Genomic DNA, 24,141 nt, shown 5'->3' with positions numbered 1-24,141 from the left:
CTGAGCTGGAAAAGTATTTAAGTGTCCTCTAATTCAATCACTCATGTGAATATTACATTTTATCTGTGGCCTCTAGTCTTGTGTGAACACCCAGTTGCTTCTTTGTATGTCTTTCAGTTCCTTCATTGGGAAACACGCATGCTCATCTTTAAATTTAGAGCTTCCGAGCTGGTGGAAAAAAGCAGAACGTGACCCAATTTAGAAATGCAATATCAGCACAATACTGCTGGTTCTTAGATCTAGTGAGACGAGAGTTGAGGCAGAATTCCTCCAAAATAGTTTCTTTGAATAAGAGTAGACACTATATCCATACATGATAAATGATAGTCATGTGGAAAGTTCCTCAGATTCAGTTGTTTGTCTCCCTTCCCAACATTGTAGAACCTCTGCCTAAGGGAACAGTTGGGAACCTAAGGGAAAAGTTGCCCTATTAGTTCCACCTCTAGCACTCAATTCCTCTTATGTTAGCAGAATTACCAGATACCCCCTTGGATTACCAGGCAAAAGAGAAATCTAGACTTACACGTGTGAATTGGTTTGGGAGTCTAGTGAGGAAACTTGGAGATCACAATTTATGCAATTTTAGAAAACCAGGATTTCTCGGGTTTTCTGTTTGTTTTGGCTGCGCCACGTGCCCTGTGGGATCTTAATTCCCCCGACTAGGGATGGAACCCGCACCCCCTGCAGTGGAAGCATGGAGTCTTAACCACTGGACCTCCAGGGAAGTCCCCAGGATTTCTGGTTTTAAATTCTACGACTAGTGAGCTTTATCATCATGAGTGCGTCACTGTATTTCTCTGACTTTTCAGTTTTCTTCTCTATAGTGTGAGAATAAATATACTTACAATTCAGGGTTGCTGTAAGAATTAAAGGAAATAATACAGAATATATAAAAAAAGAAAATAAAACACTTGAACTTTTCTTATTACATCTTTAAATTTAGCAGCAAAGCAGCTTCGTAACCCTAATGCCTTAGTGGGAAGTAAAAGAGTTAACACGCATTAGAAAATGTGTAGAATTCACATGAACCAAATGTCTTTCCAATACAAAATAAGCTTTTTTTTTTTTTTTTTTTTTTGCGGTACGCGGGCCTCTCACTGTTGTGGCCTCTCCCGTTGCGGAGCACAGGCTCCGGATGCGCAGGCTCAGCAGCCATGGCTCACGGGCCCAGCTGCTCTGCGGCATGTGGGATCTTCCCGGACTGGGGCATAAACCCGTGTCCCCTGCATCGGCAGGCGGACTCCGGCAGGCGGACTCTCAACCACTGCGCCACCAGGGAAGCCCCAAAATAAGCTTTTAAACTTGAGGATTTTTGTCCCTTTTACCTGTCACTCTAAACACCTCAGGAACCTAGGTAAAAACTGAAGATGGCAGTTTTATGATACTGAATAGAATGATAATAAAAACACCAGCTGTTATCTACTGAATGTGTGTTATGTACTAATCACTGTTCCCAAATGCTTCTGTTCTCTTTCACGTTGTTATGGCTGGGGAGGGACTGACCCTGGATTCAACCTCTTTTCATGTGTGTCCTCTCCTGACAAAAAAGCAGACCAGTTCTGTATTTGATTAAACTTTTATGAGTGTTCTCTACTGCCTCAAGGACCATAATTTGGGTTGTCAACCAGAAGCTAGGAATGACATTTTTAAGAACTATCCTCTGCTTGGCACTTGAGGTTAAGAATGACTAAATTTCAATTTTGAATTATTCTTTCAATTCATGATGCTCTGTAGTTGAGAATTCCAAAAAATGTATAACTCCTGTGCATCGGTTCTTACTGTATGTACTTTCAAGTATTTATGTTTGTTAGGTATAACCATAATATTGGCATGCATTGATTCATTCATCCAAGTCATAACAGAATACCATTATTTTAGATAATGTTCTATTTTCAGGAGAATATAACAGTGAATGTCATGTCTTTCATCAAATCTGCCTTGATAAACTGTTTCTTTGAAGGCTACCTAAACAACAATAACAAAAAACCTAAAAGTATTCCTCCTCACTTCTTAGTTTATCTTTTATTGGTACGTTTCTTCTTTTACAAATTCCTCTCTTTCTCCACAGATTTAAAAATAAACTACAAAGTAATTTTCTTCTCCACATCCTCTCTTGCTGATTAATGTTGCTAATATTGGCAGTCTTTTAGACTTCTGAAGATCATAGAATTAATGTTTGCTGCATTGAGGGGATTTTTAGTGCTCTGTATTACAAACTGTGGCAATGTTTACCCACTTTTACATGCTGTTTACTATTCCTGTTTATACTTTTGGTGAAAAAATACTGCCTCTCCATCTCACAGGAGTTTGCAAATACTGTCAAAATATATACATAATATTAGCATGTAGGACACTATTCTTGCTTTCTTGACAAAATATCAATGCCTGGCAAAGGTATACTTGAGGCTGTCTATTTGGGGGAATAGACTGAAGTTAAAAGGTAAGTATGAGCTCCTGATACTACCCATAAGTATTTGGTCTTCTATATCCTCATGGGAAAAGCAATATACTTTATAAATTCTAACCTTTTCTTGTACAAATTTGAGTAAGGTATCATGTGTTTCAACTAAAACATCTTGGGGCTTTAGAAGTTTATATAGAATACATTCCATGATAAGTGGGCAAGTGGGCATCAGTACTTTCTTAAATTCTGATTAGCCAAAAGAACTAATAGTTAACATGGCTGGGTGGCCAGCCAAGGGAGATGTAACACGTGCTCGTTTCCACAGAGTAGAGCCACAATCTCTCTATGCCATTTTAGAGTATAAATATGTTAAGGGCAGGTATGTATGGAATTAGTATATCTTCAGGGTTTAGGAACTATAACATTAGGAAAGGCGTATATGTGTAGGAAATCTCAAAATTGAGCAGATTATACTTCAAATCAGTCATTTCTAGTTTTGGGGTCAGGACTTCAAATCTCTAGAGAAACATTTTCTGTCTGTCAATGGAGTGGTTATATTTTAGAATTTTCCAACTCATATCCAAATTAAGCAGTGTAGTGTATTTTAATTATTTTGCACCCTAGGTTTAGGCTACATTTAGTAGAATTTACCTAGAAACATGATTTGATGGTTTTAGATTTATTAACAACATAATCTGTGAACATTGTAATGTAAGTTTTGGGGTTTGCAAATAAGAGAAATGCTGTAATAAATAAAGATATATTACACTTCACTTGCTTTTTGAGTGGTAATTTCTGCTGCCTTGATCATTTATACTACGCATACTCATGGAGTACGTTTATGAGCTAGGAACTGTGATAGACAGAAGATAGTTCCTGCCCCCAAAGTACTCCCTGCCCGGGGAGGGAGAATGCTGGATAAATAAACAATTACTTGTCTGGACTCCCTCCACATGTTTGTGTGCCCATTAGAATAATTCATAGAAACAAAGATAAAATATCCTCCCCACCCCAAACATAAGCCTTATTGGCTTGTTAATCACTCTATACCGTCTCCGCTCATCACAAGCACATTTTACAATGTACTGTATGTATTAGAGCTTTTACTGTAAATTCCCCTGTCCAGAATCAGAATCCCTATAGTATAAAACAGTGTATCCTGCTCAGTCAAGTGAATGTTCCATCCTATGTTATAGGTATGTGATGTCTCTGAAATAGTTTTCTTCCCAATTCTGTTGCCTTTCTGGATCGACTCTTCATTACCTCATACCCACAATATGGTCTCCTAGCTGGTGTTTTCCCTCAGCCTCATTTAACTACAAATTCTCCCTGATGCTTAAATCTTATTCTTATTTCAGAGTGTACCTAAACTCCTATTTGCACAACATTTCCCTGGGCACTCCCAGTGACACTTACTTCTCTGAACTGTAGGTTTTATGTCTACACGGTTTGGTACTAGGTCCTGGAATATCTCATTTTATGGAGCCTTTTTTAAAAGATTGAACTATAGTTGATTTACAATGTTGTGTTAGTTTGTGGTGTACAGCAAAGTGATTCAATTATACATATATATACACATATTATTTTTCATATTCTTTTCTGTTATGGTTAATTACAGGATATTGAATATAGTTCCCTGTGTTATACAGTAAAACCTTGTTGTTTATCTATTTTATATATAGTAGTTTGTATCTGCTAATCCCAAACTCCTACTTTATCCCTCCCCCATCCCCTTTGGTAACCATAAGTTTGCTTTCTATGTGGAGACTTGTTTTATGTGTATATTTTTCTTTTGCAGTGCAGCAGGAAGCTCCTTCTGGATGGGAACCATCTTTTATGAGCTCTGACCATAATGTCATGCAACTGAGTGCTGTGAGTGTCTTGCGAAGTTCCTTTTAAAGTAGACCCCTCAAAGCATTAAGCATAGTGATAAGCACCCAATACAAAGTCAAAAGTCACATACTGAAAGGATGCACTACCAAATTATTCTAATGATCACATAGAAAAGCCTGCTTAAAAAGTGCCAATATGCCAAAACCCTCTAAGACATTCTCAGTATAAAAAGCTGGTCATTTCTGTAGTCAGTGCACATTAGTTCAATGTAGTGTTCAAAGTGAGTTACTTACTAAGGCAAATTTTTTGTTAAGAATCATCTGCTCCACCAAAGATGACTCATTATGGAAGAGGTGGGGCTGCATGTGGCTCCACATATGTGGAAACCACCAGAACTCATCCACAGACCTCAAAAGACGGTCATCCCCTTCATCTTCCTCTTCAGTTCCTTGGGTGGGGGCGGGGGAGAGGAGAAAGATTATTCAATTAATTTTAGTTATACTGATTGCCTGTTTATCTGTATATCTATCTGTCCATCCACCCATCCGTCCGTGCATCTAATTATGTAATCGTATATATATATTTAGAAGGTACCATTTATAGTATCTTAGATACATATAAGAATTGGAACATGAAATGTAACAAAGGAAAATCTGTTACTTGGGGAAAAACCAGAGACTGTGATACAACTCTTTTTAAAGTTTTAAAACATGAGACATGGATATAAAATCACTGCAAGATGGAAGTACACAACCATTCCAAAGAACTTTAGAACTTCTAACGTTTAGGATATTTATATAATTTGCAGTTTGGAGAGAATGGGGGATAAGTCGGGAATGTAGTCAAGGGAATACGAGTGAGGAAATGTGCAGCAGAGCTCTAATGGTTGATCATTAGACATGAGTTGTGACACAACAATTGCAACAAAATAATTCCATAATTTATTTGGGTTACTCCTTAAGTCTGAGAAGAAGGTACTCAGTACATATTTAGTGAAAACTAAGGCATAAAAAGGAGAAAAAAGGGAAATGTAGGAATTATTATTGAGAAAATGAGAGAAAACTGAAGGAAAGAGAAAGCAAAGACAGTGATAGAAAGAAGGTGAGAAGTGGTGAAGTCACTGTAAAACAATCCAAGTACCACCCCGCTCCTTGGTGCTACTTATATTCCTCATGTCTGCCCTTTCTCTCAAGTTCTTGGAAGCAAACTTTCCATCAAGAGACCTGTGTTTCCTTGAGAGTCAGCTTTGTTGTTGTTCCTCTGATTTTTCGTATTTGAGCTTGTTTTAATTCCTCCATTTTCCACGACCTGCAGTTTAGCTGAGTGTGAGAAATCACACAGTTCTCTAACTTATGTGAGGGGGTAGGAGTCTCTTTTTGTATTTCCCCAGGCAGAGTTTCTTTAATAAAGCATGAAATGAGAGCAGTGTAAGGTACCTGTCCTGGCATATCATAAAATGATATTAATCATCACAGAATGATGCAGCCACACTTTAACTTCAGCCACAACACTGGATCCAGTAAGGTCCTAGAACAGGGGTTTCTTCAAATGATGTCCCTTCTTTGTGGAGAAAAAAAACCTCCTCTCATATTTTCAATAGCAGTTCTGATGTGACTGGTTCTGATAGGGCGCTAGGGGCTAAAGATGGAGGATCGACTGCTTCCCCGGCTCAGCCAACTGAGCCGGTGCTTGTTACCACTCTTCTTTCATTTAATTTTCCAAGAGAAGGAAGGCAGAGCCTATTGATAGGAGAAGAATCAGATCCTATGATTTACTGTGCAGTGAAGGAGACCAAAGATAAAGGTGTAGTATGAGGCTGTTAAGGCTGCTCCACTGTACGCAGGAAGAACAGAATCAGTGACATAGACTGAGTGGAAGAAAATAATCTCTCAACACGGAAAGTCTTCAGTTTCACTTTCATACACTTAAGTAGCAATACTCTGCTGATATGAAGGAACTTTTTCTCTCTCTGTAAAGGGCATCTTTAACTTGAATCTGTTTTATTTCCCTTATTTTTTCCTCTTCATCATACACTCATGTCACCACAGTATAGTTGAACAAGTATAGCCTTTTGAGTCAGAAATTTTTAGTTTATTTGTAGTTTCCAACACATTTGAGTTGTGTGATTGTGGGCAAGTCACATAACCCCTTTACTATTGGTATTCATACCATTGGTATTCATACCATTCATTGGTATGAATACCAATTCATACCATTGGTATTCATACCATTCATTGGTATGAATACTATTGGTATTCATACGGATAGCAATACCTATTTTATTCTATTTGGGAGGAAGTGTCTATACAGTCCTGGCACATACTGGGTAACCTAAAATGCCCATGTCTTTCCCTCCTGTATTTCTTGCTCCTGTTCTTCTACATGTCTCTGTGAGGTTTTTTTTTTTTTTTTCACTATAATACTGTATGGGGGGGGGGCACTGACATGAGTGTTATGTGGCAGAGGGGACACTGTATTTAAGATTGTAAGAACGGGGCTTCCCTGGTGGCGCAGCGGTTGAGAGTCCGCCTGCCGATGCAGGGGACACGGGTTCGTGCCCCGGTCCGGGAAGATCCCACATGCCGCGGAGCGGCTGGGCCCGTGAGCCATGGCCGCTGAGCCTGCGCGTCCGGAGCCTGTGCTCCGCAATGGCAGAGGCCACAACAGTGACAGTGAGAGGTCCGCGTACCGCAAAAAAAAAAAAAAAAAAAAAGAATGTAAGAACTAATCAAGCCATTATATTAACTGACTGGCCTGATAAACGAGTCACCCACATCGAGCATTCTTGGGGCTTCTGAGTGATTATCTTACAGCTCTGGGAAGCCATCCAGAGAGGAATGCAAAGGAATAGGAAAATGGAGGTAGGGGCTTAGAATATCTGATGACCCCAATCATGGCGAAGTCTTGCGTCCTGCTACCTTTCAGGTGATAAATAAGGCGGCCCTGGTAAAGAAATATTAGCTATGTGCGACTGGTGATGCTTAAATACATGTTGGGTTTTTTTTCTTGTTGTTGTTTTGTTTTTACATAAGGATTATGTCATTTGGTTTCCCTGCAATTAAACATCTCTACTTACATACTCTCCTCTTGTTTAACATTTTGTATGTCCTCAGGACACCATATTAGTTAAGATTACAGTCAAGTTACTTGTTGCAGTTTTACTTTCCCATACTGAAAATAGGCAGATGTCTCTTGGGGTTTCCCAGTAATCAGTTCATTTCTGATTTCCACCTCCCCTGGGAAAAGTGAGCTGAGATTTCCTAGTTTATGAAAAGTCATCCTTCCTACTACCTTTAATCTCTATTTCCCGTCTCCTATAGCTCCTATCTTTCCCTGCATCCTTCTTCTTATCTCTTTATTCATTTTTCTAGTTGGCCTTTACCCAAAGTTTATTTATGAGGACAGCGCAACAGATTTCAGAATTCTTTGGAAAGATTGCTCAGGTATTTGGTGTCCTTTCCTGAATATCATGGTGAAATCTGCTATTAAAATATTCATACATTTTAATCATGCAAGAGTCAGACAAACAATGTCTGCCCTCTGACAGACATATAAAATCATAGTAGGCATAATTGTATGCCTTTCCTTTTTTCTTTATAACTCTCTCTTATCTGATTTCCTTTAATCCTACTTTGGGGATGTTTTACGTCAGAATTAATATATTGAGAACAAGTGTCTGTTGCCTAACTCTTTAAACATCATGATAAAAAAGTTGAAACATAGTTATTCATGGTTGGATTGTGCTGGCCTCTTGCTACTCCCTTATTCCTCCACTTTACACACTTTTGCCAGAACTGGAGAGAGAAGAACTAGAAGTCAAATTCCTCAATTTTAAGTGTCATTTCTTAAGTTGTTACAAAACTACACTGAAATTTTATAGTTAATGCAAATTATTATTTTATTATATATCTATTTAAATAACATGTCTCTTCAGTATTTTATCTGTAGTATTTCCTACTCTGATATTATATTAAAAACCATTATTGATTGAGACTGTCTTAAGTGTTTTTCAAGTATAGTCTCATTTAATTCTCACTACAACCCTATGCGCTAGGGGCTACTGCTAACGCCATTTTATAGATAAGGAAATTGACATTTGGAGAGGCAAAGTAATTTGTTACAAGTCACTGGGAATACTGGGATAGAACCTGAATTCAGAACCTGAAATCTAACCCAGATTACACAACTCTAAATTCAGGACCCTTAACCATCATTCACTGACCAAATGTGGAGTTTAGAAATAAGATTAGCATTTACTAATTCATGTAACATTGCTCTTCACATTGTTAATTAATTCTGTGATAGAATTTACAAATACTATTGGTTCTCAGTGATTTGGGAAAATATACAAACCTAAAGAACCTATAGATAAGGGGAAGGAGCCTTTTGCCATTCAGCTTCCTTAATCAAGGATTGCCAATTAAATGATAAAAACCCATTTTTTTTTCCTAATATATAAGACTTGGGCTCTGACTGACCTTAAGAGTATTTTTTGACACTTAAGTAGCTATATGACCTTGGGCCCCTCTAAGTTTCTATGTTATTATCTAGAAAACAAGGTAACACATTCTTTAACTCCTAGGATTCAATGAAAAGGTACATGAAAAGTGCTTAGCTAAGTACCTAGAATATGGCGCTGCTCACTAAAAGGGAACTATAATTTTTATTCTTTCATCTCTCTATTTCTCACAAAATGCACAAATCTTTCAAAAAGTAAAGTACATCAAACAAGATGAAACTCTCTCCTGAAATGAAGTCTTACTAGTATGACAGTGCTGTTTTTCTCCTTCCCTTAAAGACTGAATAAAATAGAATTTTTAATAGAAAAAGGAGTTACTCATTTAGAAAGGAAGGCTGTGTGATTCAATTAAACTTTACAATATTTAATTTCTGAAGGATTCAGAGTATTAAATTTTATATCTGTTCCCATTGAAAACTGATTTTACTGGTTTTAGACAAGTCTAGCTAAGTTTTTGTGGAAGCTTGCGGGTCTTATACAGACAACAAAACTCATTCAAGCCTTTTCCTCAGATTCCTCCTGTGTTCTACTGTTCCTGGCTTAGAGAGAGGATATACCTACTGTGAGCTGTGGGAAGTACCCAAGTAAGGAAAGAGGTCAAATCTTTCAGAAACAAGAATGAAGGAGAGCCACTGGCTACAGTCATTCTTTAGCATTCATCACTGGGCAAAAAACTGAGTTGCCAGGAGTGCTTTGTTATATTTCTATTACGTTTGGGAAAAAGTTTTAATTATTCTTAATATTTAGAGTGATTTTCTTTCATAACACAACATGGTCAAATTTTATTCTCTGACCTTGTTCCATATAAATACTAATAGTTAAAATAAAGGTAACTTTATTTTCATTCAATCATTTATTCATTAATTCATTTTTTTTTCAATAGGCACTGTCCTACTTGCTGGTGTTACAGCAGTAAAGCCTTTGTAGAGTGTTCATTTTAGTGAGGGAAGAAAGACAACAGATAATTTAAAAATAAAGTACATTCAACATCCATTCATAATAAAACATTAGAAATCTAGGAATAGAAGGGAGCTTTCTTAAGCTAATAAAGACTTTCTATAAAACTGTCCATTGAAAGAATTCCCCTCAAGAACAGGAAGAAAACTACTGACGGATTTCCCCTGAGGTTAGGAACAAGATATGAGTGTTACTATCACCATCTTTATTGTTTATGGGAGATCCAAGCTAGTGCAATAGGCAAGGAAAAGAAAAAGAATTCATAAAGCTTAGAAAGGAAGAAATAAAATTTTTACAATTCAAAAATTATATGACTGAATAGGTAGAAAATCCAAAAGAATCTATAAACTATAAAATTAATAAGTGAATGTAGCAAGGTTGCTAAATACAAGATCAGTACACAAAATCAATTATATTATTATACTATCAAAAGAGAAATGGAAAACTTTAAAAAAAGACACCATTTACTATTGCATCAAAAACCCCACCAAGGAATTAATATAAAAACAATAAAGTTGTATCAAGTGTAGTTAACGAGGACCTAAATGTGTTCAAGAATAGGAAGACTCAATATTTAGGATAGCAATTCTCCCCAAACTAATTAATAGATTTAAAGTAATTTAAATAAAAATTAAAGGTTTTAAATTTAAATAAAATTTTAAAAAATTTAAATAAAAATTTGAGGTTCTTTGTAGATATTGGTAAGCTGATTTTAAAATTTACATAAAAATGCAAAGGACCAAGAATTGCCAAGGCAATCTTGAAGAAGATGAACAAACTTAGAGGACTTACAATAGCAGATATTAAAATTAATTATAAAGTTACAGTAAATAAGACAGTATGATGACACAAATGGAACCAATGGACAGGAGAGTACAGAAACAGAGTCCACATATATATGGTCATCTAATTTGCGACAATGATGATACCATGGAACAGTGAGAAAAGGATGGTCTTTTCAATACTTGGTACCAACTTGACATGTTTATGGAAAAAAAGAAGGTATCTTGGCCCTTATCTCACACATACACAAAAATCAATTCCAGATGGATCTCAGATAGATACATTTTAAGCATGTAGGAACATATTTTCATGATCTTGTGGCATGCAGAGATGTCTTTAAAAAGACACAAAAAAGGAAAAAAAAAATAAATTGGACTACATTAAGATGTTTGTTCATCAAAAAATACCAGTAGGAATGTAAAAAAGATAAACCACACATTAGGAGAAAGTATTTGCAACACAGATAAGGGACAAAGGGCTCATTAAGAGTATATAACGAATTTCTACAAATCAATAAGTAAAAGCAGACAACTCAATAAAAAAAAACCACTGAGGTATTTCAAAACAGAAGATATCCAAATGGTCAATAAATATATGAAAGAAGCTCAGTTTCACTACTTAGTGAAATGTACATTCAAGTCATACATAATATTATATCTCTACTGCCCACCAGAAAGGCTAAAGTTAAAAAGACAAATAATATTAAATACTGGTGAGAATGTAGAGCAACAGGAAAACTTACATACTGTTGGAAATAAAAACTGGTACAACCACTCTGAAAATCTGTTTGGCATTTTCTACTAAAGCTGATCATAAATGTACCACATAACTAGCAATTCTACTCCTGGTTGATAACCAACAGAAAAGAATACATATGTCCTCTGAAGGACAGGTACAAAAAAGTTCTTAACACAACTATGCAAAAAAAAAGCCAAAGACTGGAAACAACCCAACCATCCACATTGGAGGAATGGAATAAAGAAATTCTGGTAAATTCAAAAAATGGAATACTACAGAACAATGACGATGAAAAAATTACAACTATACACAATGATGTCTGCAAAACCAAAATAATGTTGAACAAAACAAGCTGTATATAGAAGAGTCCATACTATATGATTCCTTTTATACACATCTCAAAGCCAGGCAAACTAATTTATGATATTAGAAGTTAGGATAGTGGTTTTCTTTGAGGGAAGCTAGTGACTAAGGCAGCACAAGGGAGGGGGTGTGTGAGTTTCTGGAAGTATCTCATTCTTGATCTGCATGCTGGTTATGGAGCTCTGTACACTTTGTGAAAATTCATTGAGCACTATACCTATTACTTATGCAGTTTTATATATGTAAATTATAGTTCCATAGAAAAAAAGCCCATTAAATAATAATATGGTGAATAAACTTTCCAACTATTAACATTTTGTAAAGGTGAAAAAATAATAGGTTAAATGAAACTGAATAATATGAAGAAAATAAAGTAGGGGAGAGACACAGGGAATACGGGAAGGTGTGAAGAAGAGGGGTCATAATTTTAAAAAGAGTGGTCAGAGAGGCTTTAATGAGAATAGTTAATCTCCTTTTTCTTACCTGTATGGTAAAATTTCCCTGAAAATCCCAGGTTGAACGTAAAATTTGTGATTTGTGCACGCAAAAGATTCTGAGTATCAAGCAGGGCCTGAAATACATAATTTAAAAAAATATATCAGGTAGAGCATGGCCTTGAGAAGATATCTTCCTTTAGCATTCAAAAGGTAAAACTACTCCTTTAGACATGAGAGAATTAGATGATGGAAAGTAGTTTCTTTACCACCTTACAACTAGCAAGAAGCTTCTGAGATTACATAAATACATACTTATATATATCCTTTAGCTGCAATAAATCAGCAAAAAATGTCACCTAGAAAAAGGAAGTTAAATGAAAAGTTTATTCTTCATGTATCAAAGGAAGTAGTATCTAGTACATAAAATACATCTCCCTTTACCCCTCAGGGACGTAGTTCACCAGTTGTCAAAAGAAGGACATTCTGTTTAAGTGAAACTATGCAAGAACATATATTGAAAGAAACAGATTGTTGTTTTTCAGATATATCTTTGGTCTTCAAAATACAAAACTTTTCAATCTTTAAGTCTTAGATTCCCCAAAGATAGTGATTATTCTTCAAAAATGGATATCATGGTAAAGTAAATCTGTAATTTGCCCTTCCATTGAAAAACAGATAAAACCCCCTACTAATGACAGGTAAAGCTATTTTGAATCAGAGTTTTAATTGTTATATCCTATAAAGTATTTTTCATGCTATGAGTATTTAATGGACTTCTTTTCTTCTCCTTGTCCTCCTTTTCTTTCTCATTCTTATTTAAGTTCACATTCTTGTATTCCTCTCTCCCCCTCCCCCAGACTCTGGTAGTTGAGTGCCCACCTCAGTGAGGCAAAAAGTAACACTATATGGTAGACCTGTAAAGGATCTTAGTCAACAATTCTTTTATACATGAAGAAACTAAGGAGAAATGACTTGCCCATTTTCAAAGATAAAATTAGTGGTAGATCCAAGGTTAAGGATATAGATCACCTGATTCCATATTGGGTACTCTTTTTACTCTACCACACCAAATCTTTCCCCACCCTTCCATAGTACTGCTGGATCCACAGCAAAATCTTTTCTTAATAGTGTAGCTGATATCTGGAAGCTCTGCCCCATCATGTTCACAGTCTCAATGTTTTTTTGGGTATAAACAGATATACATATTATTCAGAGACCCTCTCATGATTGTATGTGTTCAACAGTTATTAGTTGCCATCCCTCTATTATTGATGCTGCTACTATTACTACTCCTAATATGGTTGTTGTTATTGATAGATAATACATATCATCTCTCTGAACTTTTCCCTTCATTTATTAAAGTCGAGACAATTATCTAACTCATAGAATTATGATGAGGAATATTAAAGAGATAATATATATGGGAGTTCTTGATAAATTTTTTTAAAAGTGGCGTAAAATGGATGAAGAAGACGTGGTACATATATACAATGGAATACTATGCAGCCATAAAAAGGAACAAAACTGGGTAATTTGTAGAGACATGGATGGACCTAGAGTGTCATACAGAGTGAAGTAAGTCAGAAAGAGAAAAACAAATATTGTATATTAACGCATATACGTGGAATCTAGAAAAATGGTATAGATGACCTTATTTGCCAAGCAGAAATAGAGACACAGACGTAGAGAACAAATATATGGATACCATGGGGGAAACGGGTAGGGTGGGAGGAACTGGGAGATTGGGATTGACACATATACACTATTGATACTATGTATAAAATAGACAGCTGATGAGAACATACTGTATAGCACAGGGAACTCTACTTAATGCACTGTGGTGTCCTAACTGGGAGGGAAATTCAAAAGGGAGGGGATATATGTATATGTATGGCTGATTCATTTTGCTGTGCAGTAGAAGCTAACACAACATTGTAAAGCAACTATACTCCAATAAAGGTTAAAAAAATATTATCAGCAATATATTATATATTAATATATGTATATAATTATATATTACTGATAATTATATCTATAATTATCTATATCTGTATATCTATATCTGTACATTATATATATCTCATCTACTTATTTTTTTAATTGAAATATAGTTGGCATACAATATTATGTTAGCTTCAGGAGTATAAAATAGTGATTTGACATTTATACTATGAAATGATCAACACCTGAAGTCTAGCAACCATCTGTCCCCACACAAAGTTGTTACAGTATTACTGGCCATATTCCTTATGCGAAAATTACATCCCCATGACTTAATTTATTTTATAATCAGAAGTTTGTACTTCTTAATCTCCCTCACGTATTTCACTCATTTCCCCCACACCCCTGCCCTTTGGCAACCACCCATTTGTTCTTAGTATCTACGAGTCTGTTTACATTTTGTTTTGTTTTGTTTTTTAGACTCTATGTATAAGTGAGATCATATGGAATTTATCTTTCTCTGTCTATTTACTTCACTTAGCATAATACTCTCTAGATCCATCCATGCTGTTCCATGGCAAGATTTCACTCTTTTTTACGGCTAATATTCTACCGTATATACATACCACTCTTCTTTATCCATTCATCCATCAATGGACCTTAGGTTGCTTCCATATCTTGGCTATTATAAATAATACTACAATGAACATAGGGGTGCACATATTTTTAAAAATTATTTTATTTATTTATTTTAACATCTTTATTGGAGTATAATTACTTTACAGTGTTGTGTTAGTTTCTGCTGTATAACAAAGTGAATCAGCTATACATATACATATATTCCCATATCCCCTCCCTCTTGCGTCTCCCTCCCACCCTCCCTATCCCACCTCTCTAGGTGGTCACAAAGCACTGAGCTGATCTCCCTGTGCTATGTGGCTGCTTCCCACTAGCTACCTGTTTTACACTTGGTAGTGTATAAATGTCAATGCCACTCTCTCACTTCATCCCAGCTTACCTTTCCCTCTCCCCGTGTCCTCAAGTCCATTCTCTACATCTGCGTCTTTATTCTTGTCCTGCCCCTAGGTTCTTCAGAACCATTTTGTTTTCTTAGATTCCATATATATGTGTTAGCATATGGTACTTGTTTTTCTCTTTCTGACTTACTTCACTCTGTATGACAGACTCTAGGTCCATCCACCTCACTATAAATAACTCAATTTTGTTTCTTTTTATGGCTGAGTAACATTCCATAGTATATACGTGCCACATCTTCTTTATCCATTCATCTGTCAATGGACACTTAGGTTGCTTCCACGTCCTGGCTATTGTAAATAGAGCTTCAATGAATATTGTGGTACATGACACTTTTTGAATTATGGTTTTCTCAGGGTATATGCCCAGTAGTGGAACTGCTGGGTTGTATGGTAGTTCTATTTTTAGTTTTTTAAGGAACCTAAAAAACTAAAAACTAAAAACTAAAATGAAAAACGAAAACTATTTTTAGTTTTTTAGTTTTTTTTTTAACTGTTCTCCATAGTGGAGAACATTCCCACCAACAGTGCAAGAGGGTTCCCTTTTCTCCACACCCTCTCCAGCATTTATTGGTTGTAAATTTTTTGATGATGGCCATTCTGACCAGTGTGAGGTGATACCTCATTGTAGTTTTGATTTGCATTTCTCTAATGGTTAGTGATGTTGACCATCCTTTCATGTGTTTGTTGGCAATCTGTATATCTTCTTTGGAGAAATGTCTATTTAGGTCTTTTGCCCATTTTTGGATTGGGTTGTTTGTTTTTTTGATATTGAGCTGCGTGAGCTGCTTGTATATTTTGGAGATTAATCCTTTGTCAGTTGCTTCGTTTGCAAATATGTTCTCCCATTCTGAGGGTGGTCTTTTGCACATATGTTTTTGAATTAGTGTTTTTGTTTTCTTTGGGTAAATACTCAGAAGTGAAATTGCTGGATGATATGGCAGTTCTATTTTTAAGTTTTTGAGGAAGCTTCATACTGTTTTCTATAGTGGCTGCACCAATTTACAATCCCACCAATAGTATATGAGGGTTCCCTTTTCTCCATATCCTCTCTAGCACTTGTTATTTCTTTTCATTTTGATGGTAGCTATTCTGACAGACATCTTTTCATGTGTCTGTTGGCCATCTGTATGTCTTCTTTGGAATAATGTCTATTCAGATCCTCTTCCCATTTTTAAATGGATTGGAGTTTTTTTGGTATGGTATTGAGTTTCATGAATTTTTAATATATTTTGGATATCAAACCCTTATTGGATATGTTATTTACAAATATCTTCTACCATTCAGTAGTCTGCCTTTTCATTTTGTTGATGGTTTTCTTCAAAAAGCTTTTGGTTTGATATAGTACTACTTGTTTCTTTTTATGTTTGTTTTCCTTGCCTGAGGAGATACATCCAAAAAATATTGTTAAGACTGATGTCAAAGAAAGTACTGCCTATGTTTTTTTCTAGAAGTTTTATGGTTTCAGGTCTTACATTTAAGTCTTTAATCCATATTGAGTTTATTTCTGTATATGGTATGAGAAAGTGCTCCAGTGTGATCCTTTTGCATATAGTTTTCCAAGCACCATTTATTAAAGAGGCTGTCTATTCCCCATTTTATATTCTTGTCTCCTTTGTCATAGATTAATTGACCATCTAAGTGTGGTTTATTTCTGTGTTCTCTATTCTGTTCCATTGTTCTATGTGTCTGTTTTTGTGCCAGTACCATAATATTTTGATTACTGTAGCTTTGTAGGACTGCATGAAATTAGGGAGCATGATACCTTCAGCTCTGTTCTTTCTCAAAATTGTTTTGGTTATTTGGGGTTCCACGCAAATTTTAGAGTTATTTGTTCTAGTTCTGTGAAAAATGTCATTGGTTTTTTGATAGGATTTGCACTGAATCCGTAGATTGCCTTGGGTACTCTGGAGATTTTAACAATATTAATTCTTCCAATCCATGAGCACAGTATATCTTTCCATTTGTTTGTGTAATCTTTAATTTCTTTCATCAATATCTTAGTCTTTGGAGTACAAGACTTTTGCCTTCTTGGTTAGGTTTACTCCTAGGTATTTTATTCTTTTTGATGCAATTGTAAAGGGAATCCTTTTCTTAATTTCTCTGATAGTTCATTACTAGGGTCTAGAAATGCAACTGATTTTTGCACTGATTTTGTATCCTGAAACTTTTTTGAATTCATTTATTAGTTATAATAGTTTTTTTGGTGGAGCCTTTAGGGGTTTCTATATAAAGTATCAAACAGTGACAGTTTTGCTTCTTCCTTTCCAATTTGGATTCCTTTTATTCCTTTTTTTTTGTCTAATTGCTGTGGCTCAGACTTCTGATACTATGTTGTGAGAGGGGCATATCTTTGTCTTGTTCCTGATCTTAGAGGAAAAGCTTTTAACCTTCACGGTTGGTTCTGATGTTGGCTGTGGGTTTGTCATATACGGCCTTGATTATGTTGAGGTACATTCCCTCTATAACCACTTTGTTGAGAGTTTTTATCATAAATGGATGTTGAATTTTGTCACAAGTTTTTTTGGCATCTAGTGAGATGATTATGTGATTTTTATCCTTTATTTTGTTAATGTGGTGTATAACATTGATTGATTTGTGGATTTTGAACCATCCTTCCATCCCTGGTAAAAATCCCGCTCGATTGGGCTTCCCTGGTGGCGCAGTGGTTGAGAGTCCACCTGCTGATGCAGGGGACACGGGTTCGTGCCACGGTCCGGGAAGATCCCACATGCCACGGAGCGGCTAGGCCCGTGAGCCATGACCGCTGAGCCTGCGCGTCCGGAACCTGTGCTCCACAACGGGAGAGGACACAACAGTGAGAGGCCCGCGTACCACAAAAAAAAAAAAAAAAATCCTGCTTGATCATGGTGTATGATCTTTTTAATGTATTGTTGAATTCTGTTTGCTAATACTTTTTTAAGATTTTTGCATCTATGTTCATCAGTGATACTGGCGTGTAATATTCCTTTTTTTGTGGTGTCTTTGTCAGGTTTTGGTATCAGGTTGATGCTGGCCTCATAGAATGAATTTAGAAGTGTTCTCTCCTCTTCAGTTTTTTGGAATAGTTCGAAAGAGATGTTAACTCTTCTTTAAATGTTTGGTAGAATTCACCTGTGAAGCCTTCTGGTCCTGGAAATTTTTTTGTTGGAATTTTTTGGATTACTGATTCAATTTCATTACTATTCTGTTCAGATTTTCTATTTCTTCCTGATTCAATCTGTGAGATTATACATTTCTAGGAATATTTCCATTTCTAATAGTTTGCCCAATATGTTGGCATATAGCTGTTCCTAGTAATCTCTTAGGATCCTTTGTATTTCTGTGATGCCAGTTGTACCTTCTCCTCTTTTATTTCTGATTTTATTTATTTGGGCCCTCTCTCTTTTATTCTTGATGAGTGTAGCTAAGGTTCATCAATTTTGTTTATCTTTTCCAAAAACCAGCTATTAGTTTCATTGATTTTTTTCTGTTGTTTTTTTAGTCTCTATTTCATTTATTTCTACTCAGATCTTTATTATTTCCTTCCTTTTACTGATGTTGGGTTTTGTTTGTTCTTCTTTTCCTAGTTCCTTTAGGTGTAAGGTTAGATTGTTTATTTGAGATTTTCTTGTTCCTGGGGTAAGCCTATATCTCTATAAACTTCCCTGTTAGAACTGTTCTGCTGCTTCCCATAGATTTTGGAACGCTGCGATTCCATTTTCATTTATTTCAAGTATTTTTAAATTTCCTCTTTGATTTCTTCAATGACCCATTGGTTGTTTAGTGGCATATTGTTTAGCATTCACATTTTTATTTTTTGTGTTTTTTTCTTTTAGTTGATTTCTAGTCTCAGTATTGTGGTCAGAATGCTTGCTATGATTTCAATTTTCTTAAATTTACTGAGACTTTTTTTGTGGCCTAGCATGTGATCTATTCTACAGAAAGTTCCATGTGCTCTTGAAAAGAATGTGTATTCTGCTTTTGGATGGAATGTTCTATATATATATCTATTAAGTCAATTTTATCTAATGTATCATTTAAGGCCAGTGTTTCCTTAGTGATTTTCTGTCTGGATGATCTGTCCATTGTCCCCTACTATTATTGTGTTACTGTCAATTTCTTCCTTTATGTCTGTTAATATATGCTTTATGTATTTAGGTGCTTCTATATACTTACAGGTGTTTGCATATATACTTACAAATGTTATAGCTTTTTGTTGGATTGATCCCTTTATCATTATGTAAGCCCTCCTTTGTCTCTTGTTACAGTCTTTGTTCTAAACTCTATTTTGTCTAATACAAGTATTGCAATCCCAGCTTTCATTTTGTTTCCATTTGCATGGAATATCTTTTTTCATTCCCTCACTGACAGTCTGTGTTTTAAATCTGAAATGAGTCTCTTGTAGGCATATATATTTGGGTCTTGTTTTTTAATCCATTCAACTCTATATCCTTTGATTGGAGCATTTAGTCCCTTTACATTTAAAGCAATTATTGATAGGTATGTATTTATTGCCATTTTTTATTGTTTTCTATTTTTTTTGTAGTTCTTTGTTCTTTTCTTCTTCTCTTGCCCTCTTCCCTTATGATTTGATGACTATTGTTAGTGTTATGTTTGGATTCCTTTCTCCTTATTTTTTATGTATCTATTATAGGTTTTTGGTTTGTGGTTACCATGAGGTTTATATATAACAACATTTATGTATGCTTATTTTAAGCTGATGATCTCTTAAGCTCAAACACCTTCTAACAGCCTTATATTTTTACACCCCCCCCCAGATTTTATGTCTTTGATGTCATATTTTACATCTTTTTATTTTATGTATCCTTTAATTATTGTAGATATAGATTATTGTAGATATAGATCATTTTACTACTTTTGTCTTTTAACCTTCCTACTAGTTTACATGTGATTAATCCACTACCTTTGCTATGTTTGCTTTTATCAATCATATTTTTCCTTTCATACTTTTCTTATTTCTAGTTGTGGCTTTTTCTTTTCTGCACAGTAAAGTGCCTTTAACATTTCTTGTAAGGCCAGTTTAGCAGTGATGAACTCTTTCAGCATTTGCTCATCTGTAAAACACTTTGTCTCCTTCAACTGTGAACTTTAACCTTAATGGTTAGAATATTCTTGGTTGTAGGTTTTTTCCTTTTGGCATTTTGAATTATCATGCCACTCTCTTCTAGCCTGCAAAGCATCTGCTGAAAAGTCAGCTCATGGTCTTAGGGCAGTTTCCCTGTACATAACTAGTTGTTTTTTCTCATGCTGATTTTAAGATTCTCTCTTTAATTTTAGTTAAAATGTGTATTGGTGTGGACCTCTTTGACTTCATCTTCTTGGGGACTCTCTGTGCTTCTTGAAACTGGATGTCTATTTCCTTCCCAGGGTTAGGGATATTTTCAGCTATTTTTCCTTTCTTTTTTTTCTTTAATATTTATTTATTTGGCTGCATCGGGTCTTAGTTGTGGGATCTTCACTGAGGCATGTGGGATCTTTCATTGCGGTGCACGGGCTCTTTGTTGCGGCACGCAGGCTTCTCTCTGGTTGTGGTGCGCAGGATCCTCTCTAGTTGTGGCGTGTGGGCTCCAGAGCATATGGGCTCAGTAGTTGTGGCATGCAGGCTCTCCAGTTGTGGTGTGTGGACTCTAGAGCGCACAGGCTTAGTTGCCTCATGGCATGTGGGATCTTAGTTCCCCAACCAGGGATCGAACCCATGTCCCCTGCATTGGAAGGTGGATTCTTAACCACTGGACACCAGGGAAGTCCCCAGCTATTTTTTCTTAAAAAACGTTTTCTGCTGTCTTCTCGTCTCTTCTTCTTCTGGGACCCTATAATGTGAATGTTAATATGCTTGATATTGTCCCAGAAGTCTCTTAAGCCATTCTTATCAAAACAATTTTTTTCTCTTTTCTGTTTAGCTTGGGTGATTTCCACTACTCTTGTCTTTCCGATTGCTGATCTGTTCTTCTGTATCGTCTAATCTATTGTTGATATCCTCTAGTATATTTTTCATCCCATTTATTGTATTCTTCAGCTCTGATGGGTTCTTTCTTATATTTTCTAATTCTTTCTTGTTTTCACTGTGTTCATCCATTCTTCTCCTGAGATCAGTGAGCATCTTTATGATCATTACCTTGAGCTCTTTATTGGGTATATTGCTTATCTCCATTTTGGTTAATGTTTTTACCTGGGATTTTGTCTTGTTCCATCATATGGAACATATTCCTTCATCTCCTCATTTTGTATAATTCTCTGTTTTTTTTTTTCTATGTATTAGATAGTGGTGTTATGTCTTCCAATCTCGGAGAAGTAGCCTTATGTACGAGACATGTTATGGGGACCAGCAGAAAGTTCCCTGCTGGCCACCTAAGATAGATGTTACAGAGGTGTCTCCTATGTGGGCTGTATGTGTGCCCTTCTGTTGTATCAGGGCCAACTATCGTGGCTATGCTGGTGGGTGGAGCTGGTTCCTGGCCCAGCTGGTTGCCAAGGCCCTGCTGGTGGACAGGGCAAGTCTCCCATGATAATGGGCTAGAAGGTGGATTCCAAAATGGCGCTTGCCAGTGCCCATGTCAGCACTGTACAATGACATCTCAAAGACGGCTGTTGCCAGAGTCTCATGGGTAGTCTCAGCTGCCTTTTGCCTCTCTGGGAGGCTCTCCAATATCAGCCAGTGGTTCTGACCCAGGCACTTCTCAAATTACTGCCTCAACACTGGGACTTGGACTGTGTGAGATTTTGTGGGAGCCCTTTGTGCATATCCTTTAAACACAGAGTCTCATTATCCTATAGAACTTTGGCTCTCCTGAATGTAAGCTCTGCTGGTTTTCAAAGTCTGACTTTCTAAGGGCTTGTCTTCATAGTGCAGGACCCCTGGGCTGGGGAGCTTGATATGGGGCTCAGACCTCTCACTCCTTGGGGAGGGGAGGAACTCCTGTTTGTGGGTCATCAACCAGGGGGTGTGGGTCTTGACTAGATAGCATCTCTGCCCTTCCTACCCATCCTGTTGTAGCTCCTTCTTTATATCTTCAGTTGTGGAAGATCTTTTCTGCTACTCTTCAGGTTGTTCTATAGATAGTTGCTCTGTAAGTAGTTGTAATTTTGGTGTGCCCATGAAAGGAGGTGAGTTCAGGGTCTTCGTACTCCATCATCTTGAGATCTCATTTATTTCTTGAAGATTTTTTCCCCTCATTTTATTTACCTTCAGTATCCTCCTACCCTTCTTTCTCCCCTTCTTCTTGCTTATTTCTTCTACTCAGCTGAATATTCTAGTTGGCTCTTCCTATCTTTCCTTCCCCTTAGATCTTATCTTTCTTCTTCATCCATCTTACTTCATTTCATTCTCTTATTTTTCTCCTTTCAATGGTGAAAATATGTATTCAAAAATCCATCTTAAAATCATTTCTTGTGTGTTCACTGCTTTATTCTTAAAGTTAGAAATTTTTTCTTTTTATCTCTCTGAAAATAAAATCCCCAAACTACACTTGAACTTTACTTTGTGATTCTAGATTGTTTTTTTAAAATTTACATTTACAATATTTAATAGGAAAAAACCCAAACAATCTATCCTATTATTAGACCTCGGAAGCAAATTCAGTACCTGTTAACTAACCTCTAAATCAACTACAATACATTGACTCAAATTATTGAATTAGCTCTGATTTTGCAGGCTTGACTTGGCATTTTACATATTTATTCAATGTTCTGGAAATAAACATTAAAACACATAAAAGATATATTGAAACAGATGGCAGCTACTAATATTATGACTATGTATAGTGAAGAGGGAAGTTTATTTCTAGATAATAATTTATAAAGTTAAGTAGTAATATTTCTTATGTTTTACATTGCTTTTATGAAACAGATTTTGGGAGTCTATGAGAACAATGTTATATATTCACCCATTATTTCTGTCTTTTCAAAATATGCTTTTGTGCAGGAAGCTTGAATACTCAGTAATATTCTTTTCTTTTCCCAGTAATATTCTTAAATCATATCCTTTTTGTTAAACTCTTCATTGCTAGAATGTTTTTATTCATCATTATTCTATTTATAACTGATATAGTCTATTGTTCCTATGAACATTTATATAAAATGATATAAAATAATACTTTATGTGCAACATGTCTAAAATGCTTTATCCTTTATGTGCAACATGTCTAAAATGCTGTAATAATACCTAAAATCTAATCATAATAATCTAAATCAATATTCCAGTACCAAATTCAGAAAACCACATGTATTCTGGGCAAGCAAACACTCTCTGATATGCAAACTACTTTGGCCATGGAGGAAGTAACTGATCACTGCCACGTGCAGAGGTATTATTTACTGGTCTCCTCCAATCTAAGAACCCTAAGAACATAGATGTGTACTGTCAGAAATGGTCTGATTATTGAAAAATGGTACTTAAGGGTTCCAAAACTTTGAATATATTTAGTAGGCTAATTCACAATTCTACGTGTCAGTGATTATCTTTAAAATATCACATCTTTTCCTAATTAAAAAAAAATTAAAATCACTAATAAATCTACCTCTCAGGATAAATTAATATTATGATGTAATCCCATCCCATTTTTACCAATAACTACATATACCTATGTATATGTAGATATATAGATGTATAAGTGAAATTAGAGCCATAAAGTAAAAATTAGAACTGTATCAATTATGATTAAAAATACAGAGTTTTGAATTTTGCCTTTTCCATTTAACAGTATATCATGAGCTTTCTCCTGTCACATTAACCATCCAAAACCAAAATTTTTAATGGATGCTGAATATTACATCAAATGGATATACTATAATTTATTGAACCGTTTTATACTACTGTTGTACATTTAGATTGTTTAATTTTTTTGTCTAATATAAATACTGCTCTGTGTATCAATACATATATATATATATATATATATATATATTTTTTTTTTTTTTTTACGGTATGCGGGCCTCTCACTGTTGTGGCCTCTCCCGTTGCGGAGCACAGGCTCCGGACGCGCAGGCTCAGTGGTCACGGCTCACGGGCCCAGCCGCTCCGCGGCATGTGGGATCTTCCCGGACCGGGGCACGAACCCGTGTCCCCTGCATTGGCAGGTGGACTCTCAACCACTGCGCCACCAGGGAAGCCCTCAATACATATTTTTATAG

At 35.9% G+C, this 24,141-nt stretch overlaps 1 protein-coding gene across 2 annotated transcripts in view; it reads right to left on the bottom strand.

Moving 5' to 3' along the window:
* NDST3 (N-deacetylase and N-sulfotransferase 3) overlaps positions 1 to 24,141 on the bottom strand; it is a 135,434-nt gene that overhangs the window by 79,456 nt on the left and 31,837 nt on the right. For both annotated transcript variants that reach the window (XM_060011845.1, XM_060011846.1), the window contains exons 2-3: positions 12,081 to 12,168; positions 4,531 to 4,685 (exon numbers count right to left, since the gene is read on the bottom strand). In XM_060011845.1, the coding sequence (XP_059867828.1) occupies positions 4,531 to 4,685; positions 12,081 to 12,168 (243 nt within the window). The remainder of the gene's footprint in view (positions 1 to 4,530; positions 4,686 to 12,080; positions 12,169 to 24,141) is intronic.

This window comes from Delphinus delphis, chromosome 5 (genome assembly GCF_949987515.2).
Source record: "Delphinus delphis chromosome 5, mDelDel1.2, whole genome shotgun sequence".
Taxonomy (NCBI): domain Eukaryota; kingdom Metazoa; phylum Chordata; class Mammalia; order Artiodactyla; family Delphinidae; genus Delphinus; species Delphinus delphis.
Note: the sequence above shows the minus strand (reverse complement) of the source record. Positions and strands in the feature narration are given on the sequence as shown.